A 24,116-nucleotide genomic window follows, 5' to 3' on the forward strand; every position below is an offset into this window, starting at 1 on the left:
AATTAAGAATAAAAAAAATTCCAAATAGAAATAAAAATCGTTGATAAATTAGATATAGGTATATAAAACAGTTCTTTGTAAAATTGGAGCAGGATTGTGATTTGATACCTACCTAAACAAACCAGTAGAAAGCAGGAAGCACTCCTTTAGAGCTTCCGCATAAATAATACAAAATAATTCGAAAAAGGTGTAAGATGGAGAATGGACATTGACTCCGAAGCCAATAATACTCAAACACACACAGTGTCTAATTTTAATTGTTCGATGTTACTTCAGTTTTATACAAATTCTTTTTTAATGTATGTTACTGTTTCTAGAGTTTTACAAACATGACGTTATTTGCTCGATTATATATAAAAAATTTATGCACATAAAAATTATTCTATTCTATTCTAACACATTTTGTAGAGTTACTAATTTTACCAAAGGCCATATAACATCTAGAGTAAACTATTCTTACCAGCTAAACTTCCACTCATTGCAGCATCCAACGTAGAGACTTGAAACAGTCTAAGAGCTTCATCTACATGCGTCTCGGTAACAAACGGTTGCAATTGCATTTTGGCCAAACTTTCAGATATTCGAATTACAGCCTCCAATTGTCTCACTGTAATCGGAATTGAACTTTTTTTATCCGCTTCCTTCTCGTGTTGACTGGCTCCAGATCTCATCATGACGTAGCGCCTTTTAAGCTTTTCGGCTGCATCTGGATTCAGTCTCGGACCGCAACGCCTGAAATACACAAAAATAATTACAATTTCAACAAACTTAAATCATCATTCTCTTTGCCTTATCCCTATGCGGGGTCGGCTTCCCTAATTTCATTTCTCCACACAATTCTATCTTGGGTCATATCAATGTTAATCCCCTTTACCAACATGTCCTGCCTTATCGTCTCCCCCCAGGACCTCGATTTTTGACATTCTTCGTTATATAACGAATTCGCATTTTAGCTATTACTTGATAACGAGTACTATACAAAATTTATATTTTTGACGGAATTCGTTACGCCTTTATCGAATTCGCTAAAAATAGCGATTGTATGATTTGGCAACATTGATAAACTCAAAAAAATGTGTTGTATGTCAATATAACGTCTGTCTAACCGTATTTTTATTTAAGATTTATAAAAATACACTATAAATCTTGATTTTTGTAAATCAGTTCAAATAAGTTTACCTTCTGTACGATCCAGAAAATGGACCAGAAAAAAAGGCTGCCAAAAGCTACCGAAAAGCAAAAGAAAGTTTTAGTGGAATACATTAAAACAAAACCTCAGTTGAGTAGTGGAAGGTTTACTCAAGATTTTTCTCAGAAAGATTCTGAACAATTATGGGAAGACCTTACCAATACCCTAAATAGTATGGGTGGGGCAATTAAACCCTGGCAGAGCTGGAGAAAGGTAACCATAATCATGTAATTTTTATTGACAAACTTTTAATCTACCTTTTTTAGTGTTGGCAAGACATTCGTTCAAGAACGAAAGTCAAAATGGGGAAGATTAAAAAACACCAGAATAAAACAGGTGGAGGCCCTCCAATACCCCCCGAGGATAATTTAACATCGACAGAAGAAGATGTATATAGCATTATTAAAGAAGTTTCGGTGGAAGGACATACAGTTGAGGAATCAATGGTTTCCTTCGATTTTAATTCATATACAACAAATATGTTGTCGGAGACTCTGAATTCCCAGATTGACGTACAAGATGGTAGTAATGAAAACAACCAAAGCCTGGACACTGAGCCAAATCTGGAGATTACAAACGAAGATCATCAAGACATAAAATTAGAAACACCACAAAAAAATGAAAATAGAAATCATCGATCAACAATGAGGTCCAAAAAGAAAAGAATTCCCAAAAAAAGAGAAAATTTTATGAATGCATCTGCTGCTGCAACGACGTATAAGGATTATTTAAATAAAAAGAATAATATAAAAAAGCTTACTACCGAGAAAAAATTAATATAATGAAAACGAACCTTAGTATAAAAAGAAGGAAAAATATAATCCTTCAAAATATACTGGAGAAATTGTCAACATTAGCTGAAGAGTTGATCTGATTTGTATTATGGCAATATGTTTATGATGTTAATTTGGAATATTTACTTATGTATTTCTGTATTTTTTTAATTTTAGTTTATTCAGTAAAAGCTTTGTAGTATTAATTGTTTATATCTTTTAGTCATCATTCTCTTTGCCTTACACCTATGCGGGGTTGGCTTTCCTAATTGCATTTCTCCACACAATTCTATCTTGGGTTATCTCAATATTAATCCCCTTTACCAACATGTCCTGCCTAATCGTCTCCGTCCGGGTTTTCTTTGGTTTTCCTCTCCCACTCCTTCCAGGAATCTGCACTTCAGCAATTCTTCGTATTGGGTGATTAACGTCTCGACGTTGAACATGGCCAAACCATCTTAACCTCTGCTCTCATTTTGGCATCAATTGGTGCCACACCTAGACTTCCCCTAATATACTCAATTTTAATTTTATCATTTGTCATTACACTCATCCATCTAAGCATTCTCATTTCGGCCACATGCATTTGTTGTTCCCCTTTCTTTTTCGCTGCTCAAAATACAGTTCCGTATATCATAGTCGCTCTTATGGCAGTTTTATAAAATTTTCCCCTTAGCTTCATTGGAATTTTTCTGTCACACAACACACAACTCGTTTCCTTCCACTTCATCCATCCAACCCTAATTCTACTGCATGCATCTTCATCTATTTATCCATTACTCTGTAATACCGATCCTAGATACTCAAAACTATTGCTTTTCGCAATCATTTCACTATCCAAAGATACCATTTTATTTGTAGTAACTCCATCTTTAAATGAACATTCCAAATACTCTCTTTTTGTCCTACTAAGTTTTAAACCTTTTTCCTCCAGAGCTTGTCTCCACTGTTCCAGGTTTTCTTCTAAGTATCTTTCACTATTTCCTACTAACACTACATGATCATACATTAAGCACCGATCCTTGGTGCAATCCTACTTTCACATGAGATTTATCAGTCTCTCCCACACCTGTCCTCAACATATTCGTTACTCCCTCATACATATCTCTCACAATCTTAACATATACACCAGGGACTCCTTTCTTATTGAGTGCCCACCACATAATCTCTCTAGGAACTCGTATCATATGCTTTCTTAAGATCAATTGTTTATATCTTTTAGTATTCCAACAATTAGTTATCATGTTCATAATCAAAAATGTTATTTCGTAGTACTCAGGATACTTCTATAAGGAGTCTAGCCACTGGTACACTAATAAAAATCCATAAAAAATTATAATTATATACATTATATATTTCCAATAAAACTCGTTCTTACTTAAATAAAGTTTATTATATTACTGGTATGAACCAAACCGAAATCCGAACAAATAGGTATAAAAATGAATTTTACCAAAACAAAAACAATGACAAACACACAAGAAAATAGAAACATAATACTAAACGAAACCATAATAGAAGCGGTTAATTATTATATATATTTGGGACAGATAATAAAAATAAAGAAGGAAAACCAAACAGCGGAGGTAAAAAGAAGGATAAGATTAGCCTGGGCAGGATTTGGGAAACTAAAATGGGTCTAAAGAATACAAGATACAATACTTAAAAACAAGAGTGTTTGACCAGTGCATACTCCCAATTCTCACATACGTATGCCAAACATGGACCTTGACCAAAGCAAATATGGATAAAATAATGAAAACACAAAGAGCCATGGAGAGCGCAATGTTAGGAGTAAAATTAAAAAATAAAAAGCAAAACAACTGGACAAGAAATAAAACAAAAGTCAAAGACGCCGGCCAAGGTTTGTGCGGGGTCCTTTAGCATCCGATAATAAAAACGGGTCTTGAGGTTGTCGTTGAGCATTTATGTGCTGCTGATTTTCCACTGCCTCCAAATTTTCAATAAAAAATATATTAATTATTTCATCCACTACCGCTAATAAATATCAAACACAATGCTTTTAACGTCACTTTATCGATAACGTCAACTGATTGTGTGCTCGCTATAATTCGAATCGTATACGTCGTTATTTAGCGCATTCGCATTTAAGCGAATAGTCAAAAATTGGGATTTCAATACTTTCGATACGTAGCGAATGATCTATAACGAAGCGAAGGGTCAAAAATCGAGGTCCAGGTCTTCTTTGTTCTTCCTCTACTACTCCTTCCAGGAATCTGCACTTCAGCTATTCTTCGTATTGGGTGATTAACGTCTCGACGTTGAACATGACCAAACAATCTTAACCTATGCTCTCTCATTTTGGCATCAATTGGTGCCATACCTAGACTTCCCCTAATATACTCACTTCTAATTTTATCCTTCTTTATCACTTCACTCATCCATCTAAGCATTCTCATTTCCGCCACATGCATTCGTTGTTCCTCTTTCAAAATTGGAAAGAAATCCTTTGTAAAAGGTATAAAATTTTTTTATTAAAAATCCCTTAAAAGGGCTACATCACAACAAAACGTTTTCGATTTTTATAAAAAATCATCATCAGTGTTCGATAAACTGGATGCTAGCTGAGCCACAAAAGAACAATATCTGGGTAAAAACCCTTTACATAAAATATAGATGCCTTAAAAGTGCATACTTCAATAAAAAGGCCTGTGATGGTCACATGGCAAACAGGATAATGGTATACAGCCAACTACAGGAAAACTTTTTCTTTTCCTTGTGGATTTTGTTCCTCTTTCCTTTTCACTGCCCAACATTCAGTTCCGTATATCATAGCCGGTCTTATGACTTTTATAGAATTTTCCCTTCAGCTTCATAGGAATTTTTCTGTCACACAACACACCACTCGCTTCTTTCCACTTCATCCATCCAGCCCTAATTCTACTGCATGCATCTCCATCTCTTTCTCCATTACTCTGTAATACCGATCCTAGGTACTTAAAACTATTGATTTTCACAATAATTTCACCATCCAAAGATACCATTTTATTTGTAGTAACTATATCTTTAAATGAACATTCCAAATACTCTGTTTTTGTCCTAAGTTTTAAACCTTTTTCCTCCAGAGCTTGTCTCCACTGTTCCAGTTTTTGTTCTAAGTCTCTTTCAATATTTCCTATTGACACTACATCATCAGCATACATTAGGCACCATGGAATGCTACCCTATAGTTTCATGTACTATTATATTATTCATGTACTTGGGTGGTCCGATAAGTACTTAGCCTCTCCGCCCGATGGCGCCACTGTTCCAAGAGAAATCTACTATCGTGTAAGAATGCTTATGTCAAAATCGCAATCCGTTGTTTTGACCGCTTGTGGAAATGGGCGTGTCTGGGGATTTTAGACAAATAAAAAAAGAGCAATAATAATAGTCGGTGATTCGTTTCTTGTTTTTAACAGAGAAATCCCGCAGCAAAGTCAAAGAGCGCTTGAATGTTGTGTACGCTGACTCTTCTCCTTCGAAGACGACTGTCAAAGAAGCTAGGACAAATGATCCCGGACAATAAATCCCCACAAATTATCCCTGGACAAAAAATCCCCGGACAAAAAATCCCCGGACAAAAACTCCCCGAACAAATAATCCCCGGACAAATAATCCCCACAATTTTTTTTTAAACAAAATATCCCCACAAAAAATCCCGGACAAAAAATCTCCAAGAAATATTTGCTGTCGAATAGTCCTCTAAAAGCTTTCCTGAAATTTTAACAAATTTCGAATTCCAATTCCATGCTGAAAACTTTAAACTATACATGACAAAAAGTGTGAGTTTTTTTCAAAAATCGTGGAAAATATGGGGAATGAGCTAAGGCCCCGTTTTCATGACAGGTGCTTAACGCGCGATTACAACTACATACATTTTACTTGAAACCGTTCACATGCCAACGCGCGTCTTAATGACCTAAAACGCGCGTCTTAATGACCTAAAACGCGCGTTAGCATGTGAACGGTCTTCAGTAAAATGTATGTAGTTGTATAATCAAAACTCGCGTTAAGCGCCTGTCATGAAAATGGGGCCTTAGCTCATTCCCCATATCTTCCACGATTTTTGAAATAACTCACACTCATTTGTCATGTAAAATTTGAAGTTTTCAGCATGGAATTGGAATTCGAAATTTGTTAAAATTTCGGGAAAAATTTTTAGAGAACAGAACAGAACTGCATGAAATGTTGGGCCTGAGAAAGATGCGCAATGGGCGCCGCGTTTGCTTACTCAGGACAACAAGCACAACCACTAGACTTGACTAGGCCACTTCAAAGCAGTGTCTTAGGTTATTTAAGCGTAGCCCTAAGGAGTTTCTACGTTGTTTCATAGCCGTCGACAAAACATGGATGCAGTGGTATACAGCAGGGAGCAAAACACAGTCGATACAGTGGACATCACCCTGCGAACGTCTCCCGAAGAAGACGAAGACTGTCCTATCAACCGGCAAGGTGATGGCCCGTTTTGAAATTCACAAGATGTGATCTATATTAACTTCCTGGAAAAGGGCATAACTGTTACAGGGCTTTACTATGCCGCATTATTGGGCTAATTCAACGCCGAATTCCATAAAAAAGAGCACCGATTGGGGAAACGCGGCTCTTTCACCATGACAACGCACCGGCTCACACATCCGCCTTCTGATTCAGTTCATTTGTACTCTACGAGCCCCCTAGTGGGAAAGTTTTGGGGTAGTTCTGATTTCTTTCATTATATATGGATTTTGGGCTGCTGAATCCGAATCTGAAGTTTGCGGACAAAATTTCGTGACGAAACATTGAAAAAATCACGAAAAAAGCGAAAAATTCCTGCTTTTTCCCGCTTTTTTGCTTAAATCTCGAAAACTATTAACTTTTAGTAAATAATGTGTTAACAAAAATTAAAGTAAATAAAATTCTCTACAAATATCAGTTTTTACTTTTTTTTTCAGATGAACCGTCCGGTCTAAAGTGCAAGTTGAAAATTGCTAATTTTCAACGGTCTCTGTAAAACCTACATTTTACATTCCAAAACTTTATTTTTTATTAGAATGCTGTCATTTGATACATTTCTGCTAGTTTTCTGCAAAAGTAATTAAAAAGAAAAAAAGTCGAAATTGTACAAATTCAGTATCACAACAGGCCAGACAGGGGGCCACGCTCTGCCAACAGTTGAAGCTTGGATTTAAATTCTTCTGGCACATATTTTAAAATATTTTTTACATCATTAGAAAGAATCACTATTCTGTCTAAGTTGAACAAAATCTACTCTAATTGATCCACCATTGTTGATGATAGGGCCATTGACTTAATCACTATTTTGGCCAGAGTTCTGTGAGCCAACATATAAGCTCGTACTGCCCTTGTGTAAGCGTGACCAGGCATAATTTTTTCGGTTGATTTTGCCGCATATATGGTATTGAAAAGTTCAGCCAATCCACCACCTTGCATAATGTAACCAATTGCCCCCATGAAGGATATCAATAGTGAAATCCACCGAGCCTTATAACAACATTTGACAGATCAGGATCATCGGGACGACTAGCAAGGATGTATCTTGCCTTCAGTTAGAGGGGTTGGTCAAATGTCACCAGACATGTAACTTGCTTCAAGGATTTAGTTTTCTCTACTCCTTTCAACAACTCTGTAAATATTGTATCATAATCACTTGGAGGAGCGTTGATATGTGGCTGGTAAACAATAAATGTTAGTTCACATGGCATGTTTCTTGTGACAGCTTTCATGAATCCATTCCATACTAAGAGGCCGGGAATATCTCTACTTTTCCCATAGAGCCACAGAAGATCAGGCACAGATGGAGTCACAGTTTCAGTTGGTGTGAACATTCCCTTCGGATCTATTATCTTGATTTCTGATAAACCTTGAGGTTTTTTCCTTTAAAAATGAGTTAGTTGAACAGCTCCCTGACTTGCATAAATCTCAGGCGTGGGTTTCGTTTTTAACCGAGGAATGGATTGGTTAGGTGCTACTGCATGTTTTGGTGCAATACAAGAAATGCCACCCATGACGTGAAAAGTGACCTGCTGTGTAAAGCACGGCTGGTCCATTTTCTGCGGATCGCCTGCGATTGCTGATTTTTTCAGACAAATAGCTTCTTTATAGGATGAACAAAACCCCAAAGAGGAAACTACATCAACCAATTTTCTTGAACCGTACTTTTTTTAGAGCAACACGGCCAACCCTACAAGGACTGGTGAGACGAATGATCTGGGCCTTACCGCCGCTACAAGACTATGAGCAAGCGCGTTGCTTTTCTTCTTCCAGTTATCATCCTCCCCACGTTTTTTATGAAGTACAACTTTTTCCATAAATGCACGTAGTGTGAGTGTTTCAGGAATTAGTTCTTCATTTCCTTCTAAAAACTTATCCGGTGGGTGGTATTCCTGTGTCTCGTAAACCTGGCTCCGGACATCCTCAACAATAATGGCAGCAGCCGTTTGAACAATCCGTAGTCTTTCATTTTTTATCGCTTGGTACCAAGCGTCGTTCAAGATTTTGTAACCTGTGTCTTTGAAACAAACGACCGACTTCTTGTTTCGGGACATGGTAATAATTATATCGCTTCTGTATTTTTTGAGTAGATGAGCTTTGACTGCCTTTTTGTCAGGACGATATTTACCCTTGATTTGGTCGATCAACTCATCGAGCCAAAATTGGCACCCTCCATCCCTATTCTCTAAATAATTGTAAACATCTTGCATTGCTCTTTCAACATCATCGGCAAATGGACCCGATTTTTTAATCTTTTTTTGAGTGATTGGGCGATTGTACAGTTTTCTCATGTATAAACTATGATACCGGCAATCAGAGGCTACTAAGTCTGAGACAGGCAAAAGGCGTTTGATTATGGCTTTGCCATACTGATCATCACGTTCTTTTGCTCGTTTTATAACAGTTTCTTTAAATTTTAAAACTCGAACCTGATACACCATATTGCGGTTGGTTGTCATTTTACTTTGCTGTGCTATAAACTCAAGTGTTATGACGAGACCACACATAAAACATTTAGTTTTGAAATTAAAAGGTGGTGCAGTAGAACGTCTTTGAACTTGCTCCCTATCCTCCTCAACTTTCTTCAAGTAAGCGTTAATCATTTTTACATCATTGTAATTTTTACGACCTCACGCTCTTAACAGCTTAATTAATCTTACTGTCATTAAAAAAAAGAAGAATTATTGGAAATAATTCTTATTTATTTATAAGTAGGAGAAATGTATTATGTATTTATAAGAAACTAGGAGATTTTATCAAATGACAGCATTCTAATAAAAAATAAAGTGGGTTTTGCAGAGACCATCAAAATTCGAAATTTTCAACTTGCACTTTAGACCGAACGGTTCGTCTGAAAAAAAAGTAAATAGTGATATTTGTAGAGAATTTTAAGTACTTTAATTTTTGTTAACCCATTATTTACTAAAAGTTAATAGTTTTAGAGATTTAAGCAAAAAAGCGGAAAAAAGCAGGAATTTCTCGCTTTTTTCGTGATTTTTTCAATGTTACGTCACGAAATTTTGTCCGCAAACCTCAGATTCGGATTCAGCAGCCCAAAATCCATATATAATGAAAGAAATCAGAACTACCCCAAAACTTTCCTAGACAAAACACAATTTTATTGAATCATTCGCCACGGCCAAATTGGTCGAATTGGGCTACGAACTGCCGTCCCATCCACCGTATTCTCCAGATTTGACCCTGTACGACTTCTATTTGTTTTCAAACTTGAAAAAGTCACTCGCTGGTCAGACATTTAAGTAAAATGATGAGCTCATCGTCGCCCCGAAAGCCGACATTACTGACCTCGAGAAAACGTATTTTTCAGACGGGTTACATAAGTTGGAGCATCGTTGGATCAAGTGTATCGAGCTAAAATGAGACCATGTTCAGAAATAACAACTCCTAAATTTTGGTTTTTCTTTTGTAGGATAAGTAGTTATCGAACCACCCTAGTAATTCTACTCATAATTTGATTTTTATCATTTCTCTCTTTGGAGGTCTGTTTTATACCGGCCTTATTGCAGCCACTTGGCTTATTGCAGATCTTCCATTAACTATTATACAGTGCATTCGTAAAGTGTGGAAACGGTCTATTATCTCATGACTTAATTATTTTCAGAGTTAAAGCTCTGATAAGTTGATTTTTATTTTTAAATTTTGATTTTTTGACGTATATCCCATAATAATAGTGACGTCATCGATTTGGGCGTGATGACGTCATCGATGATTTTTTTAAATGAGAATAGGAATCGTGCCCAAATCGATGACGTCACTATTATGGGATATACGTCAAAAAATCATAATTTAAAAATAAAAATCGACCTGTCGGAGCTTTAACTCTGAAAATAATTAAGTCATGAGATAATAGACCGTTTCCATACTTTACAAAAAATGTACTGTATAAGTCCTCTCGATTTCCGACAGACCTGCTTTTGGTAGGGGAGCAAAGTATGCTAAATGTGAAGTCACTCGAGAGCTTTGGGGACCTATTAAGTTGTGAAGAGTAGGTCCTAAAACCAAAAAAAAATTAAGTTAAGTTTTCCATTTTAGTGGGAACTTGTCCATTTTTAATTTAATTTTCCATTTCCAACAATCGTTTTTTTTAGATTATAGCGCCATCTATCCACAATTCGAAAAAATGTCTCGAATTAAAGTTACTTATTTTTACGTAAGGAATCCAAATCTGTAATAAAAATGGGGGCTCCCATTTAAGATTTTAAAGTAACCCCCCACCCACCTCCGTGGAGGGTCGTGTTTGGTGGCATTCGATAGATTTTTTAAAAATATCGAATAAGTGTATTTTTCAGTTTTTCGATCTGATGTTCATTTCGCGAAATATTGCGGGATTAGTATTTAAAATATTAAATTTACCCCCCACCCCTCTCCGTGAGAAGTCGAGTTTGGTATCCTTCGATAGATTTTAAAAAAATATTGAGTACGTATTTTTGAGTTTTTCGATCTGTCATTCATTTCGCGAAATATTCGCTTTTTTCTTGTGAAACTTTGGGACTCACCCATTTCCTTACGCCCTGCTCAAATCGTCAGATTTTTTAAATATACACTGTTTTACTTAACTTACCTTATCTTAGGTCGTTTTTCAGTGACTGGTTAAAATTTTGGTTAGCTAACCTAGTTTCAATTTTAACCAATATTTTAACCCTCCTAGCGTTTTTCAGTGCTTTAAACTAGATTAAAAAATCTCGGTTAGCTAACCAATTTTTTTCTTATGTTGACTGCAGTAATTGTCCTTGCGCATGTGCAATTCGAGAAATTATGATAAATTTGACAGAATAGTAAAAACAATTTCATAACCAAATTAAAAAATTATTTAAATCTTCATTTGATTCATAATATCTACCTCGGATTTATAACAGAAGAGACTATTTACAATTACTGGGACGATTTAGACTTTTTTTTGTCGATTTCGCTTGTCAAAGACCACGGTGGTATCGCTATTAGGAACATATTGACCAGGAAATATGAAGTTCAACTGTTTGGTAAATGATTATTTTGATGTAGATACAATTGTATAATTATCTTTTTAAAATATTACTAAATATGAATCATTCATTAAATCCTGTTACAGTAGGTATGTGTAAACATACCTGTTACAGTTATGATATCTTTAAATAATATATTTCCTTATAATTCCTTTCTATATAATAACGATACAATAACAATATGTAATAATTTCCTTATAATAACGGGGTAAAAAATAGAATATCTCCCGCGATAAAACCAAAATAACATAACCTAACTAATCTCTTCTGTCAGGCAATTCTCAAAATAAACAAATTCGACTCTGATGCATTCACTGCACCTATGCGCAAGCGTAACCAAAAAATTCGGAGTTAAACCATCTAACGGCTATCGGTTAAAATCTTGGTCAACGTAAACGGGTTTAAACGCTAACCTAGTACTGAAAAACTGATTACCCATAAATATTTCGATGACCGGAAAATTAATAAGTTAACCCATCACTGAAAAACCGGCCCTTAATCTGACGATTTCGAGTTTTTCTAAGGATAGATTTTTTTTCAGCCCCCCCTTAATGAACTCCACTGCATTAAGATCCAATATATGGTAGAGGTACATTTTCAGGGTACAAGGTTTCTCCCCATGTAATAATCTGACGCGCTCGAGTAACTGCAAAAATCCCCGCTTGGGCTTCCCTACCATCTAGTTCTTCATCAATATCCGAGATATCTATTACTTGGCCTTGGTATATCCAGAGAAAGCAATCACAGAAAACAAAATCCTATACAACGGCATAACATCTGACCCAATAGTTGTGCTAAGCGGAGTAAAACAAAGCTTTGTTTTATCCCCCTATTGTACATTGTACTGGACCCCATACTACCAAAGGTAAACTCTAATAGAGAAATAGACTGGGAATTAACAACCACACTGGAAGATCTAGATTATGCCCTCTTAAGTATTTTCACTTTTAAAATGAAATACAAAATAAAAATAGCATCAATCCTATGCGAATATACACTAAGCATCAAAATTAACGCACCACCTTAAAATGGGACATTTTTGATGTCTCGTATTTCCTAAACCTGTTGTCCGATTTGAGTGATTTTTTTAGTATATTATAGCTTTATTCTTCAAGAATATCGATGTAATAATATTATTGCTAAACAGATAAGTGTCATCGTATACCGGGTGTAACAATGATAGTGTGTTTTTTCCTCAAAGTTTTGAACACCCTGTGGAATATTCTAGCTTATATAAAACATTGAAATTAAAACTCAACTGTAGCCTTAGGCTTTCTTAACATTATGCTTTTTGATTCATTCGCTTATGTTGGATAATAAAAAAGTTAGGTACTTTAACAACTAGGACACGTTCTTCATCAATGCACGGTGTTTCTAAATAAGTGCGACAAACTTTAAGGGGTAATTCTGCATGAAAAAATAATGACAGTTAGCTTTATAAACGTATGTCCGCAAATGTTTCGTTTCCGAGATACGGGATGTTGAATTTTTTCTTACACACTGACGATTTATTTTATTGCTTTAAAACCGGTTGAGATATGCCACTGAAATTTGATGGGTTTTAAGACTTAGTTTTTGCACAGTTCTTGACATACAATTAAGAATTTAATATTCACCATTAGCGCGCATACGTGTAATATGACCGATCATATTACCTGCATGCACGCTAAGGTGAATATAAAATTCTTAGTTTTGTGTCAAAAAATCCGCTACAAAAATAAACATATGTCCGCAAATGCTTCGTTTCCGAGATACGGGATGTTGAATTTTTTCTTACAAACTGACGATTTATTTATTGCTCTAAATCCGGTTGAGATATGCAAATGCAATTTATCTACTCTATCTCATATTATGTATACGTTTTTAGTTTGTGACAACTGTCATTATAGGTAGCAGTGAGTGAAGTATTTAAAGTGTGCGTGAAGTAACAATGTATTTTAAATGGGGTTTACTTTTTCGCACACTTTCATACCGAGCGATCCACAATTATTGGGATCAAAGCTAGCCGTGCAAAAAATTACTTACCTATGTCTTGTTTTAATCTGAATTTATATCATTGGTCTATCAATTAATTTTGATTAACATTATAAAACATAAAAATTCAGTCAAAACCTTTACAGAACTTTAATCAAAAATAAAAAGAATTAACAAAACAACAATAATAAATAAAATAAAACAATACGCTATATATTTATGTCCACCACCAACATCTCTACATAACCTAACTTTTCTTGTTAAGTTGACGTACACTGCAAATGTGAGGTAAACTGGAAAGTATATCTGAATTAAGAATAGACATGCACTGTATAGCTTTCTCTGTCGTTATAATCAAATATCCTTAACTCGCGATGTCATGGTGATGACATTTGAGCAATAAATTACAACAAAGGTTTTGACAGCTTTGTGGTTTAAAAGAGGTTAGAATTTTTAAATGTCAAAGTTCTATAAATTGTAGAATAGAAATGAATTCCAATGACGAAGAGTTGTAGTTTTTTTATTTGTTTATCGTAGATAAAATATTGTATGAAACTGTGCGTGAAGTACTTTTTGCGAACTTACGCGATGTATAGCACTCGCGCCGCTGTCGCTCGTGCTCTAAATATCGCGTGCGTTCGCAAAAAGCATACTTCACGAACTGTTCCATAAATAACTATTATTAGGTTTTAAGAGGTAGTTATTGCGCATTTTTTTTGGCATACAACTAAGAATTTTACATTCACCATTGGCGTGCATACGGGTAATATGACCTGTATGCACGCCAATGGTGAATATAAAATTCTTAATTGTATGTCAAAAAATGCGCAATAACTACCTCTTAAAACCTACTAAATTTTATTGGCGTATCTCAACCGGTTTTAGAGCAATAAATAAATCGTCAGTTTGTAAGAAAAAATTCAACATCCCGTATCTCGGAAACGAAGCATTTGCGGACATGTTTATAAAGCAAATGGTCATTATTTTTTCATGCAGAATTACCCCTTAAAGTTTGTCGCACTTATTTAGAAACACCCTGTAATGATGAATAACATGGGTAGTTGTTAAAGTACCTAACTTTTTTATTATCCCACATGAGCGAATGAATCGAAAAGCAAAATGTTAAGAAAGCCTATGTGTTTCAAACTTTGAGGAAAAAACACACTATCATTGTTACACCCGGTATACAATGACACTTATCTGTTTAGCAATAATATTATTACATCGATATTCTTGAAGAATAAAGCTACAATATACTAAAAAAATCTCTCAAATCGGACAACAGGTTTAGGAAACACGAGACATCAAAAATGTCCCATTTTTAAGGTGGTGCGTTAATTTTGATGCTTAGTGTATAATCTGGACGAGTCTGATATACAGATGGTCCCTAGCAAATTTCTTAACAAACGCTGAAAGGGGACAAAGATATAGAAATAATGATATTTTTTTTACACAGAAATATATTCTGCTACGCCCCTCTTATTGTTTGATTAAACTGTAATAATTAATTATTTCGTGTTTTGTATTTTGAGCCTAAAAAATAAGAGGGGCTATTTTGCTCCACTCTTATCGCAGTATATACAGGGTGTCCAGAAACTCTACCGACAAACGAAGACAGAAGATTCCTCAGATAATTTTAAGACAATTTAACCCAATTCACCTAGTCCGAAAATGCTTATTAAGGGAGCTAGAGCTCTTTGAAGATGGCGTCATGAAATTAGTTTTTCTTAAATACCTCCAGAACGCTTCTATTTAGAAAAACGAAAATTGGTATGCATATTTACTTTTCAGAGATGAATCGATTCCATCCATTGCAAATTTCTAGTACCGGTCATAGGCGTCGGTTTTGGGTAGAGCAACGGGTGTTTTATCGCATAACTTTTTTGTCCTTAACTTTTATGCATTTTGACACCGGATTATTAAATTGTGAGGTATTCTAGTACTAAAAGGCACTCTTGCTTTAAGTCGGTAGGACACCCCGTTTTCTACAAAAATCAATTTGAAAGTTTTTCGTTTTTGGAATTAAAAAAATTGAAAGAACTTTTCAACAAAAAACTAAGTATTTTACCAACATAAAGTAAGAGTAACTTTTAGTACTCGAATACCTCATAATTTAATAATCTAGTGTCAAAAACGCTCAAAAATTCAAGACAAAAAAGTTATGCTATAAAATAACTGTTGATATACCCAAAACGGACGCCTATGACCAGTACTAAATTCGCAATTAATGAAATCGATTTATCTCTGGAGTATAAATAAATGTACCAGTTTTCGTCTTTCTAAACAGTTTTTTTTTTTGAATTTTTTTTTTAATTCAAAAAGCGAAAAATTTTCAAATCGATTTTTCTAGAAAACGGTGTGTCCTACCGATTTAAAACAAGAGTACCTTTTAGCACTAGAATACTTTACAATTTAATAATCCAGTGTCAGAAATGCATAAAAGTTAAAGAGAAAAAAGTTATGCGATAAAATAACCGTTGCCCTACCCAAAACGGACGCCTATGATCGGTACTAGAAATTTGTAATGGATGGATTAGATTTATATCTTGAAAATAAATATGCGTACCAATTTTTGTTTTTCTAAATAGAAGCGTTCTGGAGGTATTTAAGAAAAACTAATTACAAGACGCCATCTTCAAAGAGCTCTAGCTCTCTTAGGAGGCATTTTCGGACTAAGTGAATTGGGTTAAATTATCTTAAAATTATCTGAAGAATCTCCTGTCTTCGTTTGTCGGTAGAGTTTCTGGACACCCTGTATAAGTTGTATTTAGTTGATTTAAAGTGGCTAACAAGTTCTATACTTTGTTTCACGTTCACATTTGAGATCAGTGTTGCCAAACCTCTCGCGCACGGGTGAATACTCAACTGCCGATATACGATTTATTCTAGTCAGTACAGCGTGGCATCGGCGCGCTTCTACCGTTCATAAGAAATACATGGGGCTATCTCCGCATTGTTCTATTCTTGACGTGATACGTTCTATAGACTTAGAGCATATAGTAATAGTAATACAGTAACTTACGTTCTACAGTAGTTTATATATTTCCTGATGAACTCCAATGACATTTCTCCATCTTTTGAAGATTTTGTAATTTCTCCTGCACTCATATGTACGCCCATGATATGCTTTGCAAGAGTCTGTAAAAAGAAATAGATAAATGTAATATTAAATCAGTAAACTTACAATGGCAGTTATGTACGCCGTTGCTCCCGCTTGGCGGCGCTAGGGCAGTTGGGGGGTCAACGTTTTGACAATTCGTGAAGTTTGTTTATGGTGTTTTCGTTTACGATTTAATGAACAATAAATTGAGGCCATGAGAGCCAGAGTTACCTAACTGATTTTAACATTACTTTACATAATCAAAGAAAATGATCAGAAGCTATCAATGTCCGATTATTTTAATAATTGTATGTTGACCAGTAATGATTCTTGGTCAACATAAAACAACTAAAACAATCGGACATTGTTAGCTTCTGATCATTTTTTTTTTGATTATGTAAAGTAATGTTAAAATCAGTTAGGCCACTCTGGCTCTCATGGCCTTAATTATGACAGAAAAATACAAATCTTGGAATCTTTGTGCGTTGAAAAACGAATTTAGAACGGCAGCAACCCCAAAAATGACGTTATACCGACCACGAAAATCAGCTTTCAGATGAACGACCAATTTTGTGGTCATTCTTTATGTTTTCGTGGTCGCTGAATACGAATATGAAGTTTATTTTCATCTAGAATTGGTGGAGCATGTTCAAAAATCAAATGTTATGCAAATATGCGAAAAATCAATTTAGATGGGTTTTCAAATTTAACTCGCTGTATCTTTGGTAGCTGTAAATATTTCCTTTTGAAAAATTTACCGTATCATCTTTGAGTTAAATTAAAAGAGAAGTTGTTAATTTGTAAACGTTTTGTCATCAGATTTCGTTAGTTTCATGTTTACTTAAAAAAGTTGAATGCCAAATTTTTTAGTTTATAATTTTATCCAACATAGCATTAAAATTCAAGTCATGGGTAAAACACTGGTACGTTTATTTATATTCCAGAGATGAATCGATTTCATTAATTGCGAACATTTTTGTCTTGAATTATTAAGGATTTTTGGTTCTAGATTATTAAGTTATGAAGTATTTTAGTACTAAAAGTTACTCCTGCTTTAAGTTATTAAAATACACGGTATTTTTTTAAACGTTTTCCATTTTTTTTTAAATTCAGTAATCGAAAATTTTTCAAATCAATTTTTCTAGAAAACGGTGTGTCCTACCGACTTAAATCAAGATTACCTTTTGGTACTAGAATACCTCACAATTTAATAATCCAGTGTTAAAAATGCTTCAAATTAAAGACATAAAAGTTATGCGATAAAATAACCGTTGCCATATCCAAAACGGACGCCTATGACCGGTACTATAAATTCACATTAGATGGAATCGATTTATCTCTGGAAGGTAAATATGCGTACCAATTTTCGTTTTTCTAAATGGAAGCGTTCTCGAGGTATTTAAGAAAAACTAATTACACGAAGCATTTTCGGACTAGATGAATTGGGTCTTCACCGATATGTCTTAAAATTATCTGAGGAATCTCCTGTCTTTGTTTGTCGGTAGAATTTTTGGACACCCTGTATAGAGCATTGAATTTCGATTTGCCGCGTCTCCGAGTGCCTTGCACACTATGCGTGCATCGAGCGCTCGGCCGATGCCGATCTCTAAAGTGACATAACTTTTTTCCAATTACATATTTTGACTTGAAATTTTCCAGAAAACTTCTTCATGACTTATATTTTAATGTTGTACTGGTTAAAATTACGAACTAAAAAGTTTCTCACTCAACTTTTTTAATTAAACATGAAATTATCGAAATCTGGCGACAAAATGTTTAAAAATTAACACTTGTTGAGTGTTGAGTTTAAGTTTCTCACTCAACTTTTTTAAGTAAACACGAAATCAACGAAATCTGGCGACAAAATGTTTAAAAATTAACAACTCCTCTTTTAATTTGTCTAAACAGTTATATAAGTACTTCAAAGATGATGCAGCAGAATTTTCAAAAGGAAATATTTACAGCGACCTAAGAGACAGCGGGTTAATAAAGTTGAAAAAATAACAAGTCGATTCTTCGCATTTTTGCATAAAATTTGATTTTTGAATATGTTCGGAAAATAAACTTCATATTCGGATTCAGCGACCTCGAAAACATAAAGAATGACAAAAATTTGCCATTCACCTATCATGGTCACATTTCAATTTCTCAAGTCTCAAATTAATGGTGTGCCGCTCGCCTACCATGTTAGTTATTTAGTTTTGGTCGTGATTAGTATTACTTAATTACTAAACATGGAGATGCATGGGCTGTTAATGCCTAGATAAAATGAATTTCGAGCAGAGGAGTGCAGTTTCAATTTAAGTCAGTTCAGATTAGTAATGCTATACTTACCATGTCACGTTGTTTATCGTGTTCATCCTTAACAATGAAAATCATATCAAAACGTGAAAGAATGGTTGGCAAAAAGTCGATATTTTCTTCACCCTAGAATAAAATTGAATCATTACCAAATTATGACTAAAGGTAGACTGAAGAGACATACAGAGCGATTCTTTGGTAGTTCCAATTAAGGGGATAAGTACGTATTTTCGGCTGCAATGCTATTCAAATGGGGATTCATTTTTTTCGAATCCTGAAAAAACTAATAAGTACTTTTGACAAATTTAAACGCAGAATGAAAGATTACGTTATTAGCGAGGGCCAGAAGTCCCTGAGAACTTCTATAATGTTTATTTTAATAAGTTACAGGGGTGAAAAACTAAAAGAAAATTTAGTGTGATTTTTAATTTCAAATATCTCATTCAAAATAAACTTTCTATTTATTCTAAGGGACTTTCGGCCCTCGGTAATAATTTAGTCTTTCATTCTGCGTTTAAATTTTTCAAAAATATTTATTGGTTTTTTCAGGATTCGAAAAAAATGAACACAATGTCCGTGGTAATATTTTCCAAATCTATCTTTGTCTTACAACGCACTCAGTCGAATAGAATATTGTCAGCATATTATCAGTCAGACAGTGACAATCAGTGACAATTTTAAATAATTGACATGGCATCGGGAATATTTTGAGTTGTTGATTAAATAATATTGATAAACATATAGTGTATTTGATAAATAATTGATTTAAGACGTGAACTTAATAAAAAGTTATTTATTGTGTATTATTTGTGGAAGATCCAAGCAGAGAATACATCAGGATAATAATATATTCTGTGATCCAAGTATTTTGTTGTTAAAGATGTTCAAAATTGTAAGCGTTCCATAGTAACAATATATTATTAAAAAATCACTTTAAAAATTTTCCTCTTTTCCCGATTGGGTATTAGTTTTTGTTATACATATAAATTATTACAATCACTGAATACATAGTTAGTGAAAAAATTATCAGTAGTAATTGCACAAGAGCTCTAAAATTATCGAATTTTTCCCGAGTGACACTTTCACAGTTTTAATTTCACGACCCGAAGGGGAGTGAAATTATGTCAAAGTGTCACGAGGGCAAAAATTCGATAATAATTTTAGAGATCGAGTGCAATTTGTTGCGATTATTTCATGAATAAAACTGTTCAAAACCAAAATTTTATTGTAATTTATTTCTGTAAGTACAAATTAGTACAATTAAACACAAAGTTGTTATAAATATTTGACAGTTGAAAGTCATCACTTTTATAATTTTTAAAACATTAATTGTCATTAATGTCACTGAATGTATTTTTTCGTAGCAACGAAGGGCATCTGACGTAATATACTTGACGACGGGATATTATCAAAAATTATCAGTTTAATTTTTATTTCTGTAGCTTTCTATTGGCCAGAATCTCCTATGAATGAAATAATCACATTTATTAACTGAATTAATAATTTGCAATGATACAAATAACAGTTATCCAAGAACATTCAAAAGCCATCTCCTTAAAGTGAATTGTCAAATAGAATGACATTCTAGTAATGTTTACATATCCATACCAGTGTGAATTTTACTACACGTAATTTGTCGTGTAAAGACAGAAAAAGTAGGGATAGCCGTAAAATATTTGCGAATTATGTACCGATGGCCGTAAGACTTTTTAGAGAAACTTGACATAATTAATATCTGAAAATTTAGAATGAGGGGTTTTTAGATATGCCCAGTTAATCTAAAATATAAAAAGGCTACTACAACTTCCGGTTATACAGGAAGTTGACTAAAACTTTCCTAGTTTAAATACATAACGAATTATTACATACATTCCCCCAAAATCCAAATCACATCTAATACATCATTAGTAGTAAATTGCAATATTGCTAATTTAGGGTGTACCATAATATTACAGCCATAAACAAAAATAGAAAACTGTCAATAATCATGGCCACCTCAAAATTTGTTAAAAGTTGAATACCTTCTTATTTATACTTCATGTTATGCTAATGGTCATTAGTTGTCAAGGCAATAAACTAAATAAAAAAATACTTCATGCATATAAACATGATTTACTATTTTATTTGGGAACAAAGCCAAAATTTAAGTTTGAAATCAAATTTATTTAACGTTTCTACTTCCACTTCGGAAATCGTTATCAAAATATAAAACATTAACAACTATAATTTACTATTTTATTTGACATGATAATTATTATGGATGACATTTTTAATCAAGGATATATTTTGTTTTTCTGAACTGTACCATAAAATGCATTGGTTATTGAGATAAAAATAAACTGATTTTTAACAAATACAAAAACACATAATATACAGGGTGTTTCATTAAGAATGTCTAATCTCTCAGTTGTAGATTCTAGACCTCAAAATATTAAGATTTAACCCAAATCACTTCAATAAAATGTGACTCTTTCCTTACTTACACCCTGAGTTTTATTTAAAAATTTAAAAACTATTTTTACTTAGTATTTTAAAACTATCCGACTTATCCTTTTTATACTTGGCAGAAAGTGTAGGTACTATACACCCCATGAAATTATGTTAAATAAACGTTTCTGGTGGTGCCTTTTCATTTTTAACTTCAAATATCTTAAAAACCAATGACGTTATCGTTACGAATGAAGAATATATTATTTGCATTGAAAGTACTGGATAATCTAAAAATTATGCTAAAATAGCAGTTACGATAGTGGTGTAGAATTTGGAGAGGGTCAACTATTCAGTTTCCCCTGTCGTACGTCTCTGGTATTAACCAGAAACGATTATTTAACATAATTTAGTAGGGTGTACACTACCTACACTTTCTGCCAAGTATCATAAGAATACGTCAAATAGTTTTAAAATACCGGGCACAAATAATTCTTTTAAGTTTTAAAATAAAGAATAAATTATTAAAAAAAAAAAAGAATAAATTATAAACAATTTTACATATCCGTGTCATACTTTGCAGAAATTGTAGGTACTGTACACCCTACTAAATTATGTTAAATAATCGTTTCTGGCTACTACCAGAGGCGTACGACAGGGAAAATTGAATGGTTGACCCTTCCCAAATTCTACGCCAAGGGCGGAACTACCATTTTATCGCAATTTTTAGATTCTCCAATACTCCAATTTTTACTCTCTATGTAAATAATATACTCTTCACTCATAACGATAAAGTCGTTATGTTTTCGAGATATTTGAAGTTAAACATGCAACGGCACAGTTATTTTGATTATTGAAATGTGCGGCTTAAGTTTTAATTTCAAATATCTCGAAAAATAATTATTTTATTGTTAAGAATAAATAATATACTCTTCATTCTTAACGTTAAAATCATTAGTTTTTAAAGTTTAAGATTAAGCAGCACAATACATTATTTAAAATATCTGTGCCGTTACATGTGCAACTTCAAATATCTCGAAAACTAATGACTTTATCGTTACGAGTGAAGAGTATATTATTTACAAAGAGTATTGGAGAATCGAAATTGCGGTAAAATTCCGCCAGTGGAATAGAATTTGGGAAGGGCAAACCATTCACTTTTCGCTGTACGCCCCTGGTAGTAGCCAGAAACATTTATTTAACATAATTTAATAGGGTGTAAAGTACCTACACTTTCTGCGAAGTATGAAAAGGATATGTCGAATAATTTTAAAATATTGAACAAAAATAGTTTTTAAATTTATAAATAAAACACCCTGTAATTCAGTAAGGAGCCATATTTTATTTAAGTGATTTGGGTTAAGTCTAATATTTTGAGGTCTAGAATCTACAACGAGATTGGACAATTTTAATGAAACGCCATATGTACATAAATATATCATATTTATTAATAATGCTCTTAAAAATGTATTACCTTCGTATCATCCCACCGACCAAAAATACTGTTTGCAGCAGCAAGTACAGAGCATCTTGAATTTAAAGTAGTCGTGATGCCTGCTTTGGCAATAGAAATTGTTTGTTGTTCCATAGCTTCATGAATAGCTACTCTATCATCTTCTCTCATTTTGTCAAACTCATCAATACAGACGACACCACCATCAGCAAGAACCATTGCTCCTCCTTCCATAACAAAGTTACGCTGAAAACAAAGAAAGCTGATTATTGACTACTTATGTAATAAATGAGATGTTTCAATGAAGCATTTCTTAATCGTAGTTATAATACTGTACTTCTCAAATGGAAATAGATACAGTTTATAACTAGAGACCAGACAAAAACAAATTTTTTTGCATACCTGTCATATTTTGCATAAATTTCATATTTTTACAAGAATTTGCTTATATCTGCATATGCAGTATGTCCCTGTAAGTTGGAACCATATAAAAAACTTCTTTATTATAAATTTTACGAAAAAAATTATCCTTCATAAAAAGCTCTGCATGGTTTAAAACCTATGATTCAATCATCAGATATCAAATTTTATGAATATTTTATGAATAAAAGTATGAATTTCGCTCAAGAGTAAAGTAGCTTTATTTTTCACAATTTCTATTATGAAGAGTTGTTTGGAATTAAGAACTATATTCTAATATGCAATTACACCGTTCTAATTGAATTTTTTTTTTGAAAAATTATGGATAACCAACAATATTTTCAGTTATTTCAATTCTGATAACTCTTATTATTAATTTTACGAAAAAAGTGATTCTTAATAAAAAGTTCTGCATGGTCTCAAACCTAAAATACAACCATCTTATATCAGATTTTATCAATTTTATACGAGGTATGTCAAAAAAGATGAATTTCGATTAAAAGTAAAGTACCTTTATGGTTCAGAATATTTCAATTAGAAGGATGTAATTACATATTGCAACATGGTTTTTAATTTCAAACAACTTTTCATATGGTGTATTCCACGAATATACGACTGTTTTGGATTATCGTGACGACGAATATTTTAGCGTGCAACATAAGAAGTACGAAAGTATTTTGCTCTAATAATTACACCAATATAATTTGCAATTTACTTTCGTCCTTCATATTTTGCACAGTAAAATATTCGTTGTCGCGATAATCCAAGAGAGTCGTATATTCGTGGAATGGGGTATAATAAGAATTTTCGATATTGTGAAAAATAAAGGTATTTTACTCTTGAGCGAAAGTCATATTTTTTGACATACCTAGTATACAACTCATAAAATTTGATATAAGATGGTTATATTTTAGGTTTTAGACAATGCAGAACACTTTACAAAAAATAACTTTTTTCGTAAAATTAGTAATAAAAGAATAAT

General features: G+C 33.5%; 1 protein-coding gene across 1 annotated transcript in view; it reads right to left on the reverse strand.

Moving 5' to 3' along the window:
• LOC126885827 (DNA replication licensing factor Mcm5) overlaps positions 1-24,116 on the reverse strand; it is a 72,080-nt gene that overhangs the window by 11,605 nt on the left and 36,359 nt on the right. Inside the window, exons 6-9 of the mRNA XM_050652575.1 lie at positions 22,736-22,960; positions 18,868-18,960; positions 16,456-16,571; positions 461-732 (exon numbers count right to left, since the gene is read on the reverse strand). Of these exons, the coding sequence (XP_050508532.1) occupies positions 461-732; positions 16,456-16,571; positions 18,868-18,960; positions 22,736-22,960 (706 nt within the window). The remainder of the gene's footprint in view (positions 1-460; positions 733-16,455; positions 16,572-18,867; positions 18,961-22,735; positions 22,961-24,116) is intronic.

This window comes from Diabrotica virgifera, chromosome 6, assembly GCF_917563875.1.
Source record: "Diabrotica virgifera virgifera chromosome 6, PGI_DIABVI_V3a".
Taxonomy (NCBI): domain Eukaryota; kingdom Metazoa; phylum Arthropoda; class Insecta; order Coleoptera; family Chrysomelidae; genus Diabrotica; species Diabrotica virgifera.